Source organism: Oenanthe melanoleuca, chromosome Z, assembly GCF_029582105.1.
Source record: "Oenanthe melanoleuca isolate GR-GAL-2019-014 chromosome Z, OMel1.0, whole genome shotgun sequence".
In the NCBI taxonomy this organism is placed as follows: Eukaryota; Metazoa; Chordata; class Aves; order Passeriformes; family Muscicapidae; genus Oenanthe; species Oenanthe melanoleuca.
In genome coordinates this window covers 58,063,225-58,087,837 of record NC_079362.1, presented here as the reverse complement: position 1 = coordinate 58,087,837, position 24,613 = coordinate 58,063,225, and the positions used below count along the sequence as shown (strand labels likewise).

General features: G+C 35.5%; 1 protein-coding gene across 5 annotated transcripts in view; it reads right to left on the bottom strand.

Annotated features, from left to right (window-relative positions):
• The window catches only part of PDE4D (phosphodiesterase 4D), a 353,290-nt gene that overhangs the window by 126,935 nt on the left and 201,742 nt on the right, over nucleotides 1-24,613 (bottom strand). Inside the window, exon 1 of one of the 5 annotated variants that reach the window (XM_056513780.1) lies at nucleotides 998-1,450. The exons of the other annotated variants lie outside the window; for them this stretch is intronic. Coding sequence (XP_056369755.1) covers nucleotides 998-1,062 — 65 coding nt within the window. The 5' untranslated portion in view covers nucleotides 1,063-1,450. Of the gene's footprint in view, nucleotides 1-997; nucleotides 1,451-24,613 lie in introns of those variants that run through there. 5 annotated transcript variants of the gene reach the window in all.

Genomic DNA, 24,613 nt, shown 5'->3' with positions numbered 1-24,613 from the left:
GAAGATTTTATAAGGCTAGTATTCAATTAACTGGATGTATTTCCTCACAAAGAACTGTACTTAGATAGTGGTCTATCCCCCAGTAACACATCAGCCATTAAATACTTTGAAAAGCTATATTTTAAAATACATCTTTTATACCTATAAAATATAGCTCTGAATAAATAAATTATGTGTTTATTAAAAATATGGTGGTTTTTTTAGGATACAGAGAGAAGAAAAAAATGTGGGACACATTAAGAAAGTAAATGGAATTCATTTGTCATACTTAATAGAAAACTGTCCTGTCAGTGCCTATCAAGTCTTAAAAAGCATAAAGTGATGCTTAAAAAGCATAAGGAAAAAATTATTCAAAAGACAAAGCTTTACTGATTAATAACTAAAAAATCTGCAAGAAAATCATACAGACAGATCAATATCAAAGACTACTTCCACTCCTCTAAGCCTCACAGAACAGGGGAAGCACGTAAAGCATAACACAACACAGTCTCACACATGCAGCTGCAAAGCCTGCTGCTTCACAGGACACATCTCTACCAGTCAGTCTATTTATGCAGCAAAACTACATGTAAGCATCCCAAAATAGCTCACACGAACTCTAACTTCATTTTACTCTCCAGCCTCCAGTAATGCAAGCTTTCTCTTACAATTTCTCTTACTGAAATAAGTCTTTCTCTTACTGAAAAAAGTCTGAAGATTTTTAGATGGTATCTCTAACCATAAGGATTGAACCTGACTGCTGAATGAATAAAATCTATGTAATGTACTTTACAAAAAGTATGAAAAGGGTTTTCTTTAAAAAAAAAAATACATTGTATTTTACAACAAAAAGCTGCATAATTTTGTTCCTTACTAATAATTTGCAAACATTTGCTGAACATATTCAGTAACCATGCAAAATCTACCAAATCGATATCAAAGCCTGTGACTTTCTTGGGACATATCTCTGTGTCATAATAGGAAGGAGAGCCTGAAAGAAACAAATGAACCACATTACCACATTGCGTCGGCAGTCCTTAAGGAGCTGGTAGATCGGGATCTTGGCTTCATAACAATGCTCATTTTGAAAAATTCCTCCAGTATTACCAGCAGTCAGATGTCAGTTGTCCTTAAAAAACTCATTCTCAAAGTACTCCATTTCAAAGTATTTTTAAAATCCTCTGCCTTTTAGCACCCTCCACATCCGTCTTGTGTAAAAATCCAGGCTGTGGAGGAAGAATTCTAACATGCTGCAACTCCTTCCTTTTTCATGCTGAGTTTACTCTAGCACTGTGCTGTTCGGAAATGACAGTGCTTTTCTCCTCTGTCTTGTATTGCCCTGGGAGGAACTAGTCTATTTTGAACCTATTCTCCCTTCAGGTCACATGAGAATGAAGGCAGCTGAAAAGAGTCCCTATCTCTTTCTTGCAGTTTGATAACAACAGGTTTAAAGGTCAATAACATTAAAAAAAAGAAAAAAAGAAAAAAAAAAAAAAGGGAGAAAAAATACTTCTGGATAATAAATGAAAGGAAAGGATGAATGTAAGTTACAGTAACATTTCTTTCTGAGTTTGCAGAGCAATTCCACTTACAGACATGTTAGATAAATTAGTCTCTGTGGATTAAAGATAAGAATAAAGATTTTTTTTCATTCCAAATGAAACCCTTAACCAAAATGTAATTCTTCCCTTTCTCTTCCTCCTAACACTCTCTCTCATTTCTTAGATAATGTGAATGAATACTATTGTCTAACTTCACAAACTAGAAAGTATTCTCCATCTGAAAAACATTCAGAACTCTGTGGGAAGTTAAGTAAAAATTAAATTCCTTGTTGACTGTTAAACACACATACAGATAGTGATTGTTATTAATCACTGAAGGACAAAATACCTTAGTTGAAGAACTTTAGCTTTTTGCTGTACTGCAGACATTTTCCCTGTTATAATAGGTACATTAATAGTTTATGCTTTAGCAAAAAAGTTGCATTTATAATTTCTAGCCAAAAAAATTATCATAAAAACTTTGAGAGTCAATTTCTGTGTTGATATATTTGGCAATTTCAGCATTAAAAGAGGGGGAAATTAATAAAAAATAAATAGGGGTTATATTGTTTACTTCATAAATTTTTGAAAATGCCCTGAACAGTGTTAGAATTGGTTTTAAACTGAAAGAACAAATTTATTGCTGAACAAGTGTTTGCATGCTTAATAGCCATTCCTTTGCAGTCCCTACAAGTGTTGCAGTACATTATTTTGGATGGTAGTGCATCTAGGTTAATAATGAAAACAAGCACTGAAGATTGCATTTATAAAATTTATATAGACTTAGAGAATAGAAGGGAAACATGATAAATAGATTACATATCAAAAGATCAAAAATTAATCAAATCTGAATGCTAGTAAGGCTCTCTACAACCTTTGCACTTTATTTTATAACAGTACAATAAAATGCATTAGCAACTACACTGTATATCACCAGGAAAGATCCTAACTGCCCTGGAGGCTTTTGCTGGTGATCTGCATATAAAGTGATACACAACAGCAGAAGGAATGTTAATAATGTTTCCAGTTCTGCGTTCTGCCCTTCATGTTTTCCATGTTTTCTGGACTTCTCTCTCAAATATCACTCAGTGACTTGCAAAGGATCTTTTGTAGGGGTCCTATGGAGTCAAAAAAGTTAACTTCAATGGATGGAGAAGGCATCTGTGGTAAACTTGGCTGGAAGGGTGGCAGTCATGCAGCCTAAAGTAACAGCTGGGTCTGCCACTATGCAGGTCACACGTCTGTACAAGTGCACACCAAGCAGACATCACATTGTGAAACTTTTTTATTCCTTTAACACATGCAATAGGTCATGAAAAAAAAAGTTGGATAAAATAGAGATCCTCAACTCTGTTACAGAATACCTGGCAATTTTAAAGCTGTTTTTTTTTGTTGTTGTTTGTTTGTTTGCTTGTTTTTTTTAAATCTTAGTTTTCTTGATTTTTTTTTATAAATATAAACATTATTCCAATTTTATGTAGGAAAACAAAATTAAGCAAAACAGAGCTTTTGACTAAATTTTTTTTGCAATACCATACTGAAATGGAATATTCAAAGACTATTTTTGCTTTGCCACAAAGTAAATATCTCAAGATGGTTCGTTTTCAGTAATGTATCAGACAAGATGCTGCCTCTTAATTGAAGTTACTAGAAATAACTAGAAATATTAACATATTCAGATACTAAGCACTACTATATAATATAAACACACTCTGGTTTCAGATACTCAAATATTTGAGTTATGACAATTTCAATGGCAATTCAGAAGAAAAATTCTCTTGAGGTCACAGTTCTCCATCTCATTAACCAAATACTAACACCTACTGCAAACCTGCTTTCTTCACTAGTCTCCATCCTCAGCTCTTTAGAAGTAAACTCCTGTTCTCCAAGTGCCTACTAACTTCAAATATTATGAAATATATGTTATCCAACCATACTTCAAATCACAGACTGTCTTCAGGGAGCAACCTTAGAATCACAGGCTTCCCACAAAAAAAGGGAGTCTACCAGTAGGAAGGAGGGCTCACAGACCTCTGGGGAATGTTAGTTTTATCTGAAATGCATCAGTTGACTTTATCAAAGCTAAAATAAAGGAGCTTCTTAATATTCATTATGAGAAAGGCCAACCTTTTTCTAGAGAGGTTTCTAGAGCACACATTAGAACAGCTTTGGCAATTAACAATAACTTCTAATTTATACATAAAAGCTGTTGTGCTACAATTAACATCAAAGGCAGATTTGTCTAAGTTTTATGTAAAGATAGGAGCATACTAGTTCACTGTGTTCACAGAAGATGATATAGCATTTATTTTTACATTTGGCATGGGGCCAAAAAATAAAAAATAATCTATTTCTTTTAATTTGAGGAATGAAGAGAAAAAGCAATTAGGAAGAATTAAGAGAATAAGTAGAGAGAGAAATGGTCATTGTTTAAATAGCTGATTAGTGCATGTAATCCTGTAGTTTAAAAAAAAGAATCTTAACAGATCCATATTTTTTTCCTTTTGGAATATTTTTTTTTTTTTTTTAATCATGGCAGGAAAAAGGCTTTGGAAAAGACGTCTTGTTGGGATGCCACCACATTTAAAGAAATTGTTGGTTTTATAATAAAAAAATGAAGAAAATATTTAAAATCAATGAAAATACTAAAAGGTGGAGACATTCAGTACCACTAAATACACTAACAGTAAAAATATCAAGAAAAGGAACAATATTTCTTATATGCATGTATCATTAACTGAGGTTTTAGCTGTATAGATAAAAAGTCTAAGGGAAAAAAGATGCAGAAATAAAAGAGCATTAAATGAAAAGTGTGCTGGATTCAGCCCACTTTGAACATGCTTACATCTTAGTTACTTATCTTCAAATTAGTAACTAATTGAATTAAACCAGTACTACAGCACAAAGAACTGAATATTTAAATGAATTGCCAAAAGCATGGCTTAGGGAATGAGGTACAGGACTGACTGTTCTGTTCCATGCTTGGGAACATCTCTTTCATGAGGTTATGGAAAACTTGCTTAAACATTCTGAGTTTTGTCTTCCTAGTTTGTGAAACAGGGATAACCCACAGAATGCTGCTTGAAAAGTACTTGGACATCAAACTGATGAAAAAACCTCATGCAATAGGTGCCAGATATGCAAGCTAAAGAAATGGATTCACAACCTCAAACCTTCAGAAATAAATAATGACTGGGCTCTTAAGTGTGGTGTTTGGAGTACACATAGCCAAATGAAAGCTATAAAACAATCTGCTGCCTTTTGATTTGCAATCTTAGTTTCACCCTGTCTCTTTTTTCAAGTAGATAACTAAAATATCTTTGAAAATTTGGACGGAGCTCATTCTCTCAGGATTATGCCTTAGATAGTTATTTCTTAGCTACTGTGGTACTGTTGTATCTAGTCTTGCCCACAGTTTGTATCTTTGCTTTCTTCATATATACTTTCCAGTTTCCACTCATATGAAATACACTTTTTAATAAATAAAGAATATGCATTTAAACTTGAAATCAAGCATTCCAAACTGCTGGAGCACACGTTCCACTGCACAAAACAAAACACCACATCAATTAGTTTTGTGAAACTCTTGAGTTGCACAGTTCATTCTAGTTCATCCACAGAACTAGATTATCCTCTTAATGTCCTGTACTGCACAACAAGCTGAAGGACAGAAAAGATTAACAAAATGTTCTTATACTACCTCCGTAAGTGGGCCTGAGAACTAGTAATGCAGGTGTAGGTTCAGGAGACATATCTTTCAAAACAAGTACAAGAAACAAATTTATGACCCTGCCTCATATTTTGCCACTCCTCCACATAGCAAGTGATTTTTAAAACTTTTTTTTAGAGCTAGAATTCCAGAAAACTAACCTTTGCCATTCATGTTTAGGTAACAGCATATTGTCTTTGACTGGAGTTCTTTGGCAAAGAAGAAAAAGTTACACATAATTGCATAAGTAAAAGAACCAAAAAATGTAATAATAATAGATCGTAGAATTTGTAATAATGAAAAAAGGCAAAACAAAGGGCACAGCAGAAACATGACGTCTGTCACTGGTGTTTCCTTCCTGCATCTATATATATCTAGCTGCCTGGATTGAGCTATCCAATTTATAAATAAATATGGTTTATTAGCTCAGTGCTTGCAGTGTAAACAAAGTTACTGTGGGCAGAGAGGGTCTTCTGTAGGAATAGCCAATTCTAATATGGTGCCTCGTCTGAAGATGCTCAGTCTCATTTTCCTTTGAAGCTACTTCCTGAGCTCTACCACCATGAGCAGCAAAGGAGGTGTGTGACACAGAGAGGCCTTACAGTGCCTTGCTCCCTTACATAGCAAAGTCAGGTTCTTGACACACATCAGGATGAAAACGTGTCCTTTTGCCTTTAGTCCAGCCTACTTTTAATTTGATTTAATCAGTTGTGCAATTAGAAGTTACCAGCCTCAGAACTGACTATTGCTCATCAGCACAGATTCCATTGCAGAAATAAAAACAGAACCTGTGCAAAGCTTCATTGCTAAAGATTCAAAATAGACCTAATTTTTAGGAGTAGGAGAATACTTTTATTCTGAGAAACATTATACTCTAGGTAAACAGTGCCAGCAGCTATGCTGTGGTCTATGGTTATGTCTTTCATTAAGGTTGGAATAAATTATGTCTGCTAATGTTGAATTAACATTGTATACCAGCAAATAACCTAAAATTAAATACTACCCTACTGGAAGACTTTGGACTTCAGCTGAGCTAAAGCTGCGTAGCTTTTCTCTTTTTCTAAAAATAAACATAAAAAATCCCCCCAGATTGAACCATGGGTAGGTCTATATATATATAAAAACACATAGACATATAAAAATACATGTTGCATTATAAAAATATAGTCTTTTTATCAGATTTAAATGGGCTTACTGCAGTAATACAGCACTAATTACAAGGTAAAATGAAAAATCTATAAATCTTCACATCAGACCTTCTGTTTTTGAACTATTTGCTCCACACAAACTCGGATTACAATTTCTTAGCTAAACAGTTGCTTAAAAAATAAACATTGGTGGCTCTTACTCAGCTCAGTAGGGAGTTAAGCAGTAGTTATGGTTTCCAAGAGTAACATGCCAGCTCTTTTAGGCTAAAAAAAAAAGTAGACTAACATTTTTTCCTCTTTGGTTATTTTTTGTTTGTTTGTTTGTTTTTTTGTTTTGTTTTTCAAATGCAGCAGTGGCTGCTAGGAAAATACAAGAGAGAACTGTACTCCTTTTACAATGATTTCATAATTAGGTCTGGTCCTGGAGAAAAGTTACTTTTGAGTATCACGCTTATTATCTGAGAACCATTATATTTTATAAGACATGCCCTCTTTCATCATTATCTTGTTCAGAAGAACGAGATAGTGTAGGATTAACAAGAGAAGGCTGGAAGACTTAGGAATACCACCATTGTTAGACTATGTATGTATATCAAGAGTACATACAAATCCCTGTTTCAAGCAAATAAAACTTGTATGCATAACTTGAAAATTTATACCTAAATTTTAAGTATGTTAGCTACTCTTATACAGTAAAGTGTGCCTTTTTTTTCAAATTTTGTCTTGTCTAGAACAGAAATCAAACATTAACAGAAAAGCTGCCCAGCCATGCATACTCTAAAATGAATGTTTCTCTAACATTTTGTCTTTTGGAAACAATCAACTTTTACTGTCAGAAAGTCATCCTGAAAGCAAATCTGAGGTAAGGTAACTACACGAGTGTAACAGAAGAGCTCTCTACAAAACAGTAGAGTGGATTTCTCCATGTCCTTCACTGGAAACTTGGCATCCACAGGTATGGGACCATGACCTGTATGAGTCAGGCATGGATAAGGCTCTTGTTTTGAAGAATGACATCATCCATACTTCTAAGTCCTTCAGAAAAATGTCAGGAACTAAAATTAAATCTAAATTATTCATTATGTTACACAGCCTTTCTTGAAGAGAAAGTGTACCTCTGTCTCACTCGTGTTTAAAAAAAAAAAAATCCATTTGAATTTGTATAAAATTTGCTAGTCATGTTTCACTTCTGTTTGCTTTTGAGGTATGGAAAACTCCAAAGATTTAATCTGGCTTTTATGATGTGAAAAAACAAAAAAACCCAAACATTCCATATGAACACTCAAAAGTGCAAAATGTGTTTGATTTTTAATGCAAAACTGTCAAAATCAAAACAGTAATTAAAAGAAAAAACTATGCATTTAAAAAAGGTGCAAGGTACTGGAGAGCTTGTATGAGAGCAAATGAAGGTTACATTGAGAGTACATTACTTGTCATGAATTATTCACTGAGAGTTAAACAAGGCACACTAAGAAAGGAGTTTTCTCACTGGCCTGGAGCTGCCAGAGGATTGGTTGCTCATTTAAACTGGTCAGCTAGGCTCCTGCTAGAGCCAGCTCTGATAGGCACTTGCTAGGGTAGTCTGTTTCCATGATTCAGACATCTATTTTAAGACAGACAGAACTGCTTCTCTCAGCTGTCTATCCTTCTGCAGACTATGGCTTCCTGCTTATTTTGTGTTAGAAACCTAAGTTTCGGGGAACTTAAGATGTACTTGATAAATTCTATGGTACCAGGATAAAATCTAAAAGTTTTTATAACATGAGAACTGCGGATTTTTTGCCTCCCTATCTTACTTGTAGCAATTGAACTGAATGCAGAAAGGATTAATTTTTTTTCCTTTTATAGTAATGTAAACTTGACATATTTCCATATTTGGCCTCACATCTTATCATATTTGTATTGTGTGAGAGATTAACAATGCCAAGGCACCACTGCCCCAATCCATATTTAATGTAGTAAAAAAACAGAAAGAGCTGCACTTCTGACCTCTCCCCCTCTTCCTTCCATTAGGGGGAAAAGCAAAGTGATCAAAAGGAATATCCATGTGTATAGTACAGCTTATGGCAGTTATGCCTGCCACTGAACACTCATGTAAGACTTACTTCCCCTGAATATTCAGGCATCTGGAGGGAGAGACACAGTATGTTCTTACAGTCATTGATTCTAAATTTCTTCTCAGTTTAGGACTAATTTGTTAGATTTATCTGAACTCTTTATTCCATATTTATACATTGAATTTCCCCTTATTAAACAATGTATCAGGCACAAGAAAATCATGTTGCACTACAAATAAATCCTCAGAAACACTGGCTGTAAAAACCACCAGAGATGACAGTAGCCATGTTCTTGTGGAAATATAAATTGCCTAAATTGGATTCAAGCATTTCAGTATAGCCAGCACATTGCCATGGACAATGTGCACCTTTCCTCTTTCCTCTTCTATGAGTAAGAGATACTTTGTGTGTCATCAGACATGGCACAGCTTCTCCTATTTTATGGATAGCCACTGAGGAATATTTGTGTGTAGACCTCAACATACTTCTTGTAGGACAGCAATTCTCAGACTAGTACAATTTTACTAGATACCTAGCTGGTGTTTTACATACTCTAATGGTAGCCTTCTAATATAGCAAATCAGTCTATTTTTACTTAATGGTCTCTTTCAGAACTTGATTAACAAAGCTATCTCTATTTTTAACATTTAATTCAATCCAGCTGACTTCTTTCTAGATATATGCTGCTATGTTACATGCAGAAAGAGAGAATTCCTGACTAAAATAAGATGAAAGGCATCAAATCTTCCTCTTTCTTTATTTAGGGTGTTCTTTTTTTAGTTAAATGGTGTTCATCAAATATACAACATATTTCTTTTAAAAAAGGAAAAAATCATAGAAACATAGAATGACTTGGGTTAGAAGGGATCTTAATTATCACCTAGTTCCAGTCCTTCTACCACTGGCAGGGACACCTTCCACTGGACCAGGCTACTCAGAGACCCATCAAACCTGACCATGGACAATGCCAGGAAAAAGGAACTCAAAGCTTCTCAGAGCAGTGTGTTCCAGTGCCTCACTACTGTCTGAATAAATAATTTCTTCCTAATATCTAATCTCTCTCCTTCTTTAAATCTTAATTCTGTCTTGTTCTATAACTATCTGTCCCTGTAAAAAACTGTTATCCCTATTTTGTCTATGTCACTTGAATTATTGGAAGGCTGAAATGTGAAGGTTCTTCCTGGAGCCTTCTCCTCTCTGGGTTCAACAATCCCAACACTCTCAGCCTCTCTTCATAGAAAAGCAGCTCCAGCCTGCTCATTATCTCTGTGGCTCCTCTGGACTTGCTCCAACAGATCCTTCCTCTGCCAGAACCCCCAGAGCTGTATGCAGCACTGCAGGTGGAGTTTCAGCAGAGCAGAGGGGTAGAATGCCCCACCTCTCCCTGCCAGGACACAATTGCCTTTCTGGGCTGCAAGGATACAGTGGTGGGTCATGTCCAGCTTTTCAGCCACTAGAGCCTCCAAGTCCTTCTCGGCAGGGATGCTCTCAATATATCCTCCTCTCAGTTCTGTATTCACATCTGGGACTGCTCTGGCTGTGGTGCAGTACTTGGACTTTTTAACATCCTTACCTTCTTCTCATGGTCTCAGTTCTCAAGTTTCTCAAGCTTGTCCTGGTACCCCTGGATGGCATCCCATCTTTCTGTAGTGTCTCCTGCACTGCTCAGCTTCCTGTCCCTGCAGATGTTCTGAGGGTCACTCGGTCCCACTGCCTCTGCCACTGATGAAGATGCTGAAGAGCATCAGTGCCAAGACAGCCCTGAGGGTCACCACTCATCACTGGCCTGCCCCTGGCACAGAGCCACTGACTGCAGCTCTGCCTGCATCCATCTCACCCTTTCAATAGTCTACCCTTAGAATCCAACTCCAAATCTCCAATTTGGTGTTTTCGAATCCGTGAGGGGCAGTGTTTAAAGCATTCAGAAGCCCAGGCTGATCTTCAGCAATTGGTCTTCAATTTTTGAGCACTGCAGTCAGCCCATCACAGGAGGGCCCAGATATTGGTCAGGCCATTTTTGTCCTGAGTAAAGCCATGGCTATCTTGGTTCACTTCCTTGCCTTCTATATATCTGAAAATTGCTTCCATGAGGATCTATTCCAGGAATTTAGAGAGAATAAATCTAAATTGCAACAGTTCTTATTTGAAGCAACTTAATTTATGCAGCATGTCTAACAGAATGTGTTCACTGTTGGTTAAGACCATATGGGCTGTATTTCAGTGTGTTTGCACAAAGCCTAAAAAACTAGAGTCAGCCCTTTTAAACTACTGTCAGCATTTTACATGTAACTTTGAAGGGTGGTTTGTTTGGTTTCAATTACATGTCTAAGGGAGGATGAAAAAATAAAACAGATTGGTGTGAAAAGATACTTCTGAATTCTTTTAAATTATCACCAGATTACCTATGAAACTGCTGAAAAACAAAAGAATCTATAAAACCATGTGAAAGCTTACATGAAGATTCATTTATAGAAAATCTCATAAAAATTTCATCTACAAATATTCTAACAGTGAATTTTTTTTAATAATAATTCATTATATAAAAAATTCAGAAAACTGTTCTGCATTTTATATTGCTAATATTGCTAAAGCCAACTACTGATGTTAAATGTTGGCTGTAATAATATATTCTTTTAATTTACATGCTCATAGGCACGTATTTCATAACTCATAATTTCATTTGAACTGGCATTCAAAATACACTGGCAGGTTTACAAATCACAGCAAGATGCACATTACTGTCTCTGGAATATGAAGTTATAAAATACTGGAATTTATCTTAGCTGTTTAAGCAATTTTGTATGTGTAAATAAAGTCAGTCTAGCAAAGTCAATCCAGCTGATCATCGTCCAGATAAAGTGACATTTAAGAATAGAGAAACTGGCAGAGATTTTTTTTTTTCCCTTTTGCTTCTATCCATTGTGTTCTGTTACTTTGGACAAGAACACAAATAAATTATTCACTTTTGCCTTTTACAACTTAAAAGAAGTCTTGGCATCTAAAACCTTTCTCAGTAAGGATGCCATTTTTGCACAAGGATGAGCTAAGCTGCTTTGCCTAAAAGATTCTTAATCTGATATTGCCACTGCAGAAGAAAAACTAGGATTTCTCCAATGTTTGTTTCAAACTGTAAATAACAGTGTTGATAAATTTAATACTGTTATGAATATTTGGAGTTTGGTTATCCCATCTCTTTTCTTCAAAGTCCTCTGAACACTGTGTTGAAAATTCTCCTGGTTTGCATCTGCACTGTGTTTTCCTTCCAGCATAGCAGTTTTCCCCACAAGCACTCTGTTGCTTACTTTCTTTATGACCCTTGCCCAGATGATTCAAAAAAGTCTTAATTTTAGAGAAAGCTCTGTGCAGAAATCTTTATTCTGAAAAAGCTTACATAGAACCATTTATAGCAACCACTTATTCTCGCAATATTCTTTCTCAGAAAGGCATCAAAGGAAAATGAAGACTCGGAAACTTTTCTAATAATTAATAAATTTTCAACCACCTAGAGCAACAGAAAAGTATTATTTTGACTCAAGCAAATGAGAAACACACGTTTGAAAACCATGATTACCAGAAGTATGATTGCATTTCTCAGCATTGTATTTCATGAAAGGTTCATGAGCTCTTGTCTGAGGATATGCATGGAGTTTTTTTTTTAATACAGACCCTCTGCGTGCCCCATCCCAGCAAATGAAGGAATAGGATCTCTGGCTGAGTTGCTTGACACTGACACGTGCACATCACTGGAGGTGCAGAGGTCTCAGGGAAGAGGCTGAGCTCTCAGGAATGCAACCTGCCTTCAGGTCTGCCCATTCACAGCCACAGATTTCTGAAATATAGGTCAGTAGTACTTGTACTAAATATCTTAACTTCTAAAATAGTAAGGATGTTGAAGAAGGATTGGTTTTGTTTTCAAAATAAAGCTGGCTAAGTTTTGTCCTTCTAAGATCTGAATGAAGGTTTTCAAATATGTAGATACTGACAATAAAACCTGAAGTGCCAAAATAAGTTAGAGTTCAAATATGGTAATGTTCTAAGTTCTTAATCAATGAAAGACATTTATAGAGATGTCAGATTTGCAGAAAAAGATGTCTCTCTAAAAATGATTTGAGAATGCTAGGATAAAACAAAACTACAGGAAAACAAAACAAAAGAGCACTCAAGAAGAGATGCTGAAAAACGAAACAAACGGATCTGTGGAGAGCAGAAAGAGAAAAGCTGCATCTATAGAATAGAAGGTGACCAGTGGAATTATAAGGAAAATACAAGATTGAAAAAAGCAATGACTCTGTGATTCTGTTAATTTTAGTGTCCAGCAAAATGACAACTTTCAATTCTCTGTCTTGCCCTTTGAATGTCACATTGAGGGATGAGATGCAACAAAGCTCCTCTTGTTTTTGACCTTCCTCCAGTGCTTTAGAAAGATGATTCTAGGTTGCAGAACTTGTCTATTTTGATTCACATGGTTTCTATGACAATGTCCAGTGTAGGGGATGAAGTATTTTACAGTAATGAGAGTCTGTGGATTTTCATTTAAAAAAAAAAAAATTGATTAAGGTAGTTTTGGAGGTGCATTACATTCTTAATAGATGAAAAAATTCAACATGAAAAATCTCATTTTGTTGGTCTAAGACTTTTGCCTTTAAGCTCTGTCAAATCCCTCTTGGCTCGTCTTGGCATGGCTTTGTTTTTTTTTTTTTTGAGAATGCCATTTAAAATAGACTTCCTTCAACTCTGTAAACCCCTTAGCTAAGGGATTTACAAAGCATTAGAGAAAAGAATAAAAAAATGCATTGGAGCTTAAGAATAATATGAGTCATTTCCCTGACAAAAAGTTCCCTTCAACCCTTATCAACAAACAAAATCTTAATGAAGAAAAGCCATTGAACATTAGAATAGTTAAATTACTTTTCTAAACAATGTTTAGGCCTCTCCTATAGTATGGGCATCCTTTCATCCTTTATGTATCCTGGTTTTGGTCCAGTTTTAGTTTGAACATGAAACTTATTTAATCTTTTGTCTCTTACAGTAAGTAATTCCTCTCCTACAGAGATTTATCCACAGATATATGGAACTGATAGAGCTTCAGTAATTCCAGTTTGTAGTGTGGACATGCATCTCTGGTTTAAATATGAATATGCATGACAGCACCACATCCAAAGTTATCCCACTTCAGCTCTTTTAAGAGAGGTCCTTTTGATAAGGCAGAGCAGCTACAATGGAGTGACAAAACCTGTTTCTCTTCCCTTGGCAGATAAATCAGTCAAAAAAGTTGTAATTTATGTAAACTTTTTCCCTAAAGTGGAAAACATGACTCATATTGCAAAAAAGCACTACTAATACTGTTACTGCTACACAAAAATTAATGTTAAAATAATAATTTCCAATAATACTTGACTTGCTTTTCTTCAGTTTAGACTTCAGATCTCACTTCTGCCCCTATGGTTTGTCGTCTTACTCAGGTCTGAAATCAGTCTGTGATCTCTTTCAGGCTCAGCTGATGGGCCATTATTCCTGAACAACTAAGCCTTGCTACAGCTCACATGGCTATTAAGTATACAAAGTGGTATTTAACTGCTCGATATATTTAGTTTACATGACAGATTTTAGGAACACACACTGATTTTTTACTCTGTTACAATTGATTTATAAATTGAAGTTGATGATTGCCAACACTTTCCTGCCTCTTTTTGCATTGTAACCAGCAAACACTAACTCTAACCACTCAGTAAACTGACAGCTTATTTGCACCATTAGAGAAAAAAAAAAAACCAGCAATAATATATCATGATATTCTTTTTTAAAGTCAGTTTGCAGAAAGACTAAGATAGAAACCTCACCAAAAAACACGCACTTACATTTAAAAAACCAAACCATACAATTATAAAGAATGAAATATAAAATAAATAATGAAGAATGAACCAAAGCATCTGCAGCTTTTGTAACCAGGTTTGTATTTGAATGAACAGTTGGAGACCCTCTTCACATCTCAGAGCTGTGTTTTCTCATGTGTTCCACTGTCACTTCTCTCTCTCTCAATATATAGAAGTTAGAAATACAACTATACTATAGACTATACTATATAGACTACCTATGGTGAAGTATTGTGCATTTGAATTTTGGGCTAAATGATTCCCTAAATCTCTTGCAGTCCATGTATTTCCTTGGCTTGAATCAACTTCAATTACTGATCCTGATACGTCACTTTCCTGACAATAATCTCAGCATGATAGGTTGAGTTCAGTTAACTTCATTTCCTATGGCTCTTGGAAAATATTTTTCTATGTAAATTTACTGGTATAAGTAGCAAGAAGCTGAACTACCTCAGAATTTTCTTCCCTGATCACTATTTTATATCTTTTTACTATTTTGTATATATAAAAGTCTCACAAAACATGCAAATTGTAAAGTTGAACCAAATGAAATAGACATCAAAGACCCAATTCTGAAATTATTTTTCCTGTAATTTTGTCTGACAGTGGACCCTAAATGCAGTGTACTACAGAACATTCTTCATGAATTTGAGTGCATACCAAATTATAGGTAAAATGTAAGTTTGTTTCTATACTGCATGTGCCTTCTGTTTCTAAAGTTCAGGAATATTCAACTTTGATCCATATCTTAGAGCTACATTGTAGGGTCCATTTTAAATAAGCCTCTTTTTTATTTTATTTTTTTTTTAATTTTGGAGGGGAAAAATGCAAGTTTTGTTTTGAACTAAAATGGAAAAGAACAACAATAAAAACTCTTAACTTCCTTACCAGCAAACACTAACTCATTGTACCATTTCAAAATGATTGAAGATTTTCAAGGCGATGCTTTACACAAGCTAAATTTTACAGCATTGACTATTTCATTTTGCAGCAGTTCTAAGACAGAGGAGCTGAAGCAGTGCTGGTTTACTGTTCATTACTCCAGACTAAGCAGACCTACAGATGCATGTAGAGCAGGAATGTTGTTTTGGTCCTGTGAACTGATATTCTAGGAAATTTCAGTGGCTGCAGACCACTTGGGTGGCCTGGATAGTACATCAAGTAAGTTTGTAAATTATATTTCCAGCAGCATTGCTTAAATGGTAATTCCCTCATTAAAAAGTTCTTTAGAGAGCCTTTAAGTTTTTGCCATACTTTTGATTAAATTTAATTGAAAGAGGCATCAACAGCTACCTTGCAAATTCTAAATATTTGCCAAAAAGAATCACAACAAAATTTTTTATAGTAATACTAAATTCTTCATGGTAGAGTAGGTTATAAAAATAAATTAAATAAATGTGTCTGCAATTACAGTGGCTGTGAGAGATACAGAACAGTTAAAAAAACATGCAAAATTTTATGGTGGTTTGAGGCTGGAAACAGGAAATTTCTGTGTGCTAGCACCACTGGCCTGCCATGTTTGTCTATGCTAAGGGTTTGCCATAAAATTTTGCCTTGAAAACTGTAATGAAGCTTTTATATGACTGTAACTGACACCTGCATCTAGGTTCTACTGGTTACTAGCAACCTGGGATGGCTCTGACCTATGCCTGGCCATTACACATACTACTAGCTGTTTATCAGACAAATACTTATAATCAGTTAATTTATATTAGTGGAAGGGGAATCCATACCATGGATTGACCTCAGCAAGGTGTAACCACAAAGGTAACTCACCAGGGTAGATTGTCACCTCCAGGAACTCCTGTATCTTAGCAGCTCCAAGTATTGACACATTATAAATATATTACTATCTGACATTACAGGTCAAAATGCTCTAGGCAGCTGGGAAACAATTTCAGCCTTTCAAAATAGAGAAATGAAAAGGTTGAGCTGCAGCAGTGCAATGTACTTTTTGCTACTGAGTGAATAGACAGAGGTCTCACTGTCATACCCTGTCTCTTTCATTTTCATATTCCCCCTCAATAGTTCTTTTCTCCTTTCTGCTCTTTGCTCTATAGGTTTCTGTCAAATATAACCTGTATATCAAATCTATAAAAGTTAGCTCTGTGACTCTTCTGAATTTTCTGTAGCTAAGCACTTCTTAATTTGCAACTCTTAGTCCACAGGTATTGCAATGCTATGGTAAAACCTGACATTTGTGGATGAAACATAATATCAGATTTTTTCAAATTTTAACTTAAAGTTGTGCTAACAAAGCCTAAGGAAATCACTAGATTATTAGAAATTCAGAAAATAAAGACAACTATTTCTATATCTTCCTGTGATGAATGAAAAAAATATTTTTTCATAGATATCATATTGACCAAGTGTTAATCTACCAATGGTAAAGGAAATCAGTGTTAGTACATATTCTTAGTGACACAAGAAATAGAAAGAAGGTAACTAAAGCAGGCAATTCATTAGCCAGAAATAAATTCCCAACACAAGGCAGAAATTCTGCAGTGACTTCAATTAACTGATAGGATAACAGCTATAATTAAAAGCAATTATTTAGGTTATACATAAAAACATTAAATACAGATGAACTAAAGATGCAAAATTTTTGAAGAAAAAAAGATCCCATTTCTTAAGGATATAGAACCACAATATCTAATATTACTTTACTTTACTTTCCTAGAAGATCCAGTATAAATGCAAAAATAATGCTGCTGCCCAAAGTTAAGATAAGCACTGTAGGACTTCAAGTGCAGATGCCCAAGAACACTTGTTACGACAAAGAGTTTTACATTTTTTTACATTATTACCACATCTTATAAAGCAGCTATTTTGAAGTGACTTTGTAAACCCAAAGAGCTGGCATGAACAAGCTCATGTCTTACTGAAACAATATGTACTTGGAAGCAGTTTTATCCTTTTATAGTAATAGAGTGTATGACACTTAACGGTGAATTAAATGTTCCAGGATCAAATAAAATATATTGCACCAAACGCAATATATTGCATTTCCAAAAGAAAATGTTATGTAAACCATTTAGAAGCATAATGTGAGAAAATATTTACAATAAATTGCTAATATAATACATCCATTTCTTTTAATCAATGTTAAGAACCTGCTGAACTGCAGATCAATTAGATAGTTCTACACTGCAATAAATCCTTTTCAATGCATCCTCTGACTGCTTTTTATCCTCCTTCATTTAAACTTACATTAGCTACTGTAACCTGCAATCAGAACAACATATTAATGCAAAATGAATGGTCCAAATTATAAAATATTCTTTTGGTCAAAGACCAGATGTTTCTTTGAAAGAGTGAAGGGAGTACAAATCCAGAAAATCTTTCTCTTAGTGGAAAGAGCAAGCATGGCTTTTCCAGGACTGTCTGCTCCTTTCCCTACTTTCTAAAACAGTTGCATTAGACAGCTCGGAAATCTGCATCTTGGAAGAATGTCAGGGAAGAAGATGCTGATGGGTTTTGCATGACAACATTAGTCTGGGTGAATTCCTTTACTGCAGCCTAACAGCTCTGTCCTTTGAACCCCAGAAGAAAAAACAGGGCATCACAATGACCACTCGGGGTCACACACCCACTCTGTGCAGTGAAAACTAAAATTTTAGATAGCTGAATGTCAAAGTCACACTATTCTACCTTGATACCCTCTGGAATTGTATTTCCAGTCTCATAAACTAAATATTTTCCTTAAAGTTTCTAAAGTCTAGGGTTAGATAAAAATCTCAACGGCTTCTTAAGAAAGATCCTGGCTTTTGTGGTTTTGATAAACCCTTTCAGATTTAGTTGCTTGAGGGTAAAGGATAAAAGAAAGACTGTACTATAACATGCGCAAGTAGAAAACAATATAGTCCTCTAGAAAACTCTGATCAATCAATTTTAATGCAGTAGAAAAGCTGAAAACCCTTCTTGGTTTGTATGCTACTGAAGACCATCTGATCTCTGAAGCAAAGACCTTTCCAGAAGAGTATTTTGGCTCCTCACAATCCATTCTAGGGAGCAGGAGTGCTTAGAGTTACTGACAGGGCCCTGTCACAGAAGCAAGAATTAACTAGGTTGGAAAAGACCTTTGACATCATCAAGTCCAGCCTATGACCTGAAACCACCTTATCACCTAAGCCATGGCATTGAGTGCCATGTCCAGTCTTTTTTTAAACACCTCCAGGAAAAGTGACTCCACCACTTCCCTGGGCAGCGCATTCCAATGCCTCTCAACCACTATTTCTGCAAAGAATTTTTTTTCTAATGTCTAGCCTAAAATTCCGCTGGCACAGCTTAAGACTGTGTCCTCTGTTCTGTTTCTGGTTGCCTGAGAGAAGGCTCCCACCTGGTACAGCCTCCTTGCCATGACACATCATCTAGTCACAGTTCACCAGTTGAAAAGATTTCTGGGTTCTTTTATTACTTTGCAGATTCAGCCATGAAAAAATCAGTGCCCTTGCTCAGTACTCACTAAGATCAGAGCTGTTAGCATTTTGTTAGCATCAAGCTACCTAAAAAAAAAGGTATATATCAGCTTTTTACAAAAACATATAATTTGTGACTGTCAGCATTTATAAGGCAGTCATATCATTGTATGATTAGATGTTTAACAGACACTACCTGTATTACTGCATATTTATAATTAAATATTACATTAATTTCTAGGTTAATATATGGTGCATTTAGTAACCCAGACTGGAATTTATGCACAGTATAAGCAAAACTTTATACGAAGAATTGCGACAGCAAAACTTAAATCTTTTGTGTGTCACAGAAACATTTGTTCCTCTGTATGTGAGGAAGAAAGTTGTCACTATCATGAACCAGATTTTTAGTGACACAACATTACACTTTGCTGTTGGGCCCTTCTATAAATTAGCATACCACCTGTTTTAAATAGTTTTATTATCTGTAAATAAGCACTATCTTGGCATTATATGTGTACTTGTATTTGTACTGTAAAACCACCCTGCCTAGAATTCCTTTTGTCTACTATGATCCCAAGCAGAGCTTATTGTAAAACAGAACTACGTATTTTTATGCCAAAAATGAGATAAGCCTCAAACATGTCATGTTCCATGCTCCAATTTAGACTTTACTGTGTCATGTGAGAGAGAGCTTAAACAAAGACTGTGGCCAAGAGGAGACATGGAACAAACACCATTTGCCAGCCACTTACACGGTCATTAAGACTTCCTCAGTAAGGGAATCATCTGGATGCTAGGATTGATGTTAAGAGATTATATTCCCTTTTTATCTCTTTTTTTTCCTCTCATTTTTCCCTCTTTTTTCTCCCCTCTATTTGAAACAGAAACATTTCTTCACAAATCAACATTTTCTTTCAGAAGGTTCACTAGATTAACCACATATGCTAGACTAGTGTAAATTTCTTCCTTATTCTCAGGTGCCAATGGCACTTCTCTTGAGGAGCTCATCTCTTCTAGATATTGCATGGCAAGTTCGTTGGAGTGTTTTTCTCATATGATCCTTAAAAGAAATTTAATTTTCTCCTTTGCCACCAGTAGAAACTTAACTCAGTGGATTTTACCTCCACTGTTTTAGAGACGCAACCCATTTTCCAAAGAATCATTTCTCTGATAATTTCTCTGATTGTTCATTCCCCAGTTCAATGGAGTGCAAATGATGTTGAAACACTTGAACTGGCCTCCAGTGCATGATATAAACCAGATTAACTTTGTTACTTAAAATAACCAATTTCTCTGAGTTTCCAGTTTAGTCCGCATGACCATATTTACATTTCATTTTTATGTCACGAGGAAGAGCAAGAAGTGAAAAATGATGTAATTGGGGTGTTACCTAGAGTTTAAGTTTAAACAGATTTCACATACTTAGGAAAACCAACTAAATTTAAGAATGCATCCACACCTATTAGTACATAGGAAGGTAAAAAATGCATCTGTTTCATGGTGCCACACAATGTTTGTGCCTTACACCAGAATTGTCTAAGCAGCAGATTCTGCTCCTTCTGCAATGACCATTTCCCTGCAGCTGCCAACTGAGTTGAGTCCCAGGGTAACTCATAGCATCTATCAAAGTAATGCACATGTAGCTTCAGCTGGAGTTATAAATTTATTTATTTATTTGTTATATTTGTCCCTTTTCTTCACCTACACCTGTTATAACAAAAAAGCCAGGCCTCCCTTCCTCCACCTGAAGAAAATCATATCCCTTTTAAATAGTTTGGGGTTTTTTCCATTTCAGGTTTCTTTACTAGCTAAACAACTTCAGCTAGTGCTCACAGGAGTTTATCTGATCCCTGTGTTTGTTCAACTGTGTCATTCACTTTTACAACTGCAACAGAAATTTGTACCACAGCCTGTGAAAGCTAAGTCTCTGAAGAGCCAAGTATTGACTGGAAATGTTACAAAGGTAAAACAAATAAAGGAAAACCAAGTTCATGCGGACAAAAAATAAATAATAAAGTAAGTGCTGCGTATTCAGCTTCTTCCTGGAAAACTTCTGATAGTTTGTACGGCTCAGTGAAGGATACACCCACATGTGTGTGTTTTTATGTGTGCAGACTGTTTATACGGTACACATGTATATAGTGATCAAATGTATGGGTATGCTGATGGGAAACATCTGTCTCCTATTGCTAAACCCCCCCATTTCTTCAGCTGCATGCATTATGACATATTTCCTTCCTAGCCTTCTAATCCTGAAAAGAGACACTATAAAAAAAGAAAACCTGAATCACATTTTATATTTCCTTATTTTAAAATAAAAATGTTCTTCCTATAGAAAATTATGCAAAACTTTTTGCTACAAGTTTGGGGTTTTTTTTTCCTTTTATAAATGCAAGATTTCCAGTGAGATTTAAATTCCACCTACTGAAATCCTTGTTGCCTTTACACAATTCTGTGTCCTTGTAAATTTATCTGAGAAAAGAGAATGGGGAGAGATGAACTAAAAAGTGCACAGTCATGGAAGCAAGACTGCCCAACAGGGTTAAGAACACAGAATATGTAGCCTGGCCAGTACAGACACCACTAGGAATGGGAGCTTATTTTTCATCAGTTAAAAACAGTAAAACAACAAGTCTGTTAATCTACATAAGAAATGAGATATAGGGGAATAACAGAAGTTTCATAATGGATTTTTTTTTTTCCTTGAGAATAGTAATATTATAATTGCTGACCATTTCTCCTCATCAGAAGCTCTGTGTTTGCTTCTGGTCATTCTGCATTATAAAGAGCATTGCCATAGGAGGAGATGTTAAGAGATTGGCAGCACAAATGATATGGACATAAAATTTTTCCATATGAAAAAATTAGTTAGAAAGCTGATGAAAAAGAGTGGCCTACAAATATATAAAATAATAAATCCTTGGACCACAATACTTCTACTATAGGGAAAATTAGGCACCAGGATGAAGAAAATCTTATACATTTCGTAGGGTTCATCTATGAAAGTGACTATCAAATAATACTGCAAAAGAGAAAAATTCAGCAATTTTTTTATTGTATAATGATCAAAATTTAGTGTGAATAAGTAAAATACTTAGAATTCCTAGGCTAAGTAATACACACAATATAGAGAGTAATGGCATATTCATACGCAGGGAACTACTGAAGATGTTGTGGAGCTTATCCCTCAAGAAAGATTACACTGTAACCACGGAGTTTCTTACTGTTCCCATTCAAATATTTGCTGCTGACTGCTACAGAGACCAAGAGCTGGATTAGCTTGCATGGACTGCCCGAGTGCTGAAGTATAACTGCCCCTGTTGCTGAGGGCACTGTCAGATAAGGCTGATATTTGTGCCAGACCCCTCTAGATGGGCTGGAGCCTCTTTTTTTTCACTCTTATTTTACTTTATTATCCCATGAAGCAATGTCTTTTAAGGCATTAAATAACCTTTCAGAATATTATAGAAGTTTCCAATTAACACTCAGAAATTCCTCTCATAGAGACAACTGAAACACAAAATGACCTGGAGATTACTAGGTCATTTGGAGATTTCTAGGGCACAGAAATAAATTTGATTTATTAGTTCCAACAGGAAATGTCAGTTTTCCATTAAAAAAAAAAAAAAAATCTATTCAGATCCACAATGGAAAAAGCAAATTCTAGAATGCCATAAAACAAACATTAATATGTTACCCTTGTACTACTTCTCTTATTTAACGAGGTATTTAGAAATTAATTGCAACATTTGGATATGGTACATGCTGAACTTGCGTCAGCTTGTTCCTGATGTATTCGGTATCAGATTGAATGATAGGTCTATTTATAGTGCTCCCAGAATTTGTGACACATCAGGGAATTGCAAGCCAGATACTTCTGACATTTACATAAATATTCATGGATATCTGCAATTTGTAAATCAAACAGAGTATTTCCTGGTGTTTATGGTTACTGCAATCTTTTTCTGCATCCCAAGAGATGCTAGTGTCTGTGCCTAGCCACATCTCAAAGGTTGGCTTTGTGTGGGGACATTTTAGCCCCAAACAACAAAGCTCAGCCGTTTATTTATTGTAAACTGTAGCAACATTAGACATTATTACCTCACTGTATGAAGAGTTGTTTCCTGTGGCTATTCATAGAAGACCTGGCTTTGGCTGTCAGAACATACTTAAACTAAATTACAAAAAAAAAAAATTGCTAATAAAGCACCTATAGATATACTGTTTCCTGTTTATTTCACACTAATTAAATCACTTCCAAGATTTGATGCAGCAAGAACCACAAAATTCCACTGAATAAGCACTCAGGTAACAGTAATCTGAAGCAGCAACAACACTGACAGATGCAACCTGTCCTACTGTGATAGATTAATTTAACCTATCTGTGCGATGATGTCAAAAAAGCTTTAATCAAAAGCTAAAGCTTATGAACAAGTTACTTATCTGCATTTTTTTTTATCGCTTTTTTGGATGTAAGGACTGGAGCTTGACTTCCTGATCTGTTAGGAAATGGTATTGAGACTATATTTATTCACTATCAGGGACTCTGTACGCAGTTTTCGCAGGGATGTAAGTCTGCAGCAATACAAAGAGTTAAGTCTGATTCACTTGCACCTGGTCTCTTATAGCTACTTAATCTGACTTGCAATGTGCCTTGCTGTTTTGCCACTTTTCCAAAGACTTGAAGTCCACATTGCCAAATGTCTGCATTGTGTAGATGATATTTTGGCATGTAAACTCGTCTAAAATAAGTCTGAGTGAGGTTCAAAACAACCGTTTAGTTGTGACATGGCTTTCTATGAATTACAGAATATGAACATCTAAATATGAAATAAAATGTGTGACTCACACTTATGCATACAAATATTTTATTTCCCTGAAAATATTGAATGGCTGGTCAAATAGAACCAAGATATTTCCAGTGAGCTGGGACTGTAATGCCTAATAAATAAAATAATAAATTTTAATCTCGTTTCTATTTCCATTTCATCACCAAGCTTGTAATAACAAAAAGTTCTAATATTACACTCTTCTCACTAAGACAGCTTTGACATAATTAAGAAATCCCCTTAGAGAAAGGATTCCTGGAAACTGCTGTTTAAGAGAGATATACCACTTTCCAGCCCAGTTCCCCAGAGTTTAGTGGCTTGGAGGGCCACAATTATCTGGCAAGAGGGAATCTGCCTCCTTATATACAAATGCCGTGAGCAGCTGGCTGCAGAAGGGGTGTTGGCAGTAGCTTCAGCCACATGACTGTTCCTCTAGTCCAGGGAAATATGCCAGATGGCAGCCAAAGAGGAAAAACAGAAAGAAAGCAGAACAAAAGAAAATCACATCACCCAACAAAGCACCTCTCTTTCTTTTCCAGATGAAGGTATAAGTGTCATGATTGCTGTTTCAGGAAGTGTACCTCCACTAATGAAAATGATGAAGTTCTGACAATGCAATCATTTAACAAACTTACTAATTATTTGATTTTTCAATTTAATGTATCTTATTGTCCATGCCATTTCTCCCTAACACCCATTTCATCTTGGAGCTTACCATCTCTACAGGATTGTTTCAAACAAAAGGTCTTAACAGCTGATAGTCACTGTGCTTTTCACAAATGCTGAAATAATTTACATACAGTGGAAAAAGACTTAATCACCAGCCAGGGAGATCCTGATGCTTCTGGAGAATCTTCTAAGTGGTCCGGAGGACCTGTCAATAGGTCAGTGGGAGGTGTGTTTATTATCTAGCAGGATTGAGTGTCATTTAACATGTTCTTATTCATACATCTGAGTTATGTGCAGGCAATTTTGATAGGTACTTTAGCTCTTCACCCATGTGTGACAGGATTTAGGGATCATGAAAAAAGCTTCTAAAGCTTCTATCTCTATTCA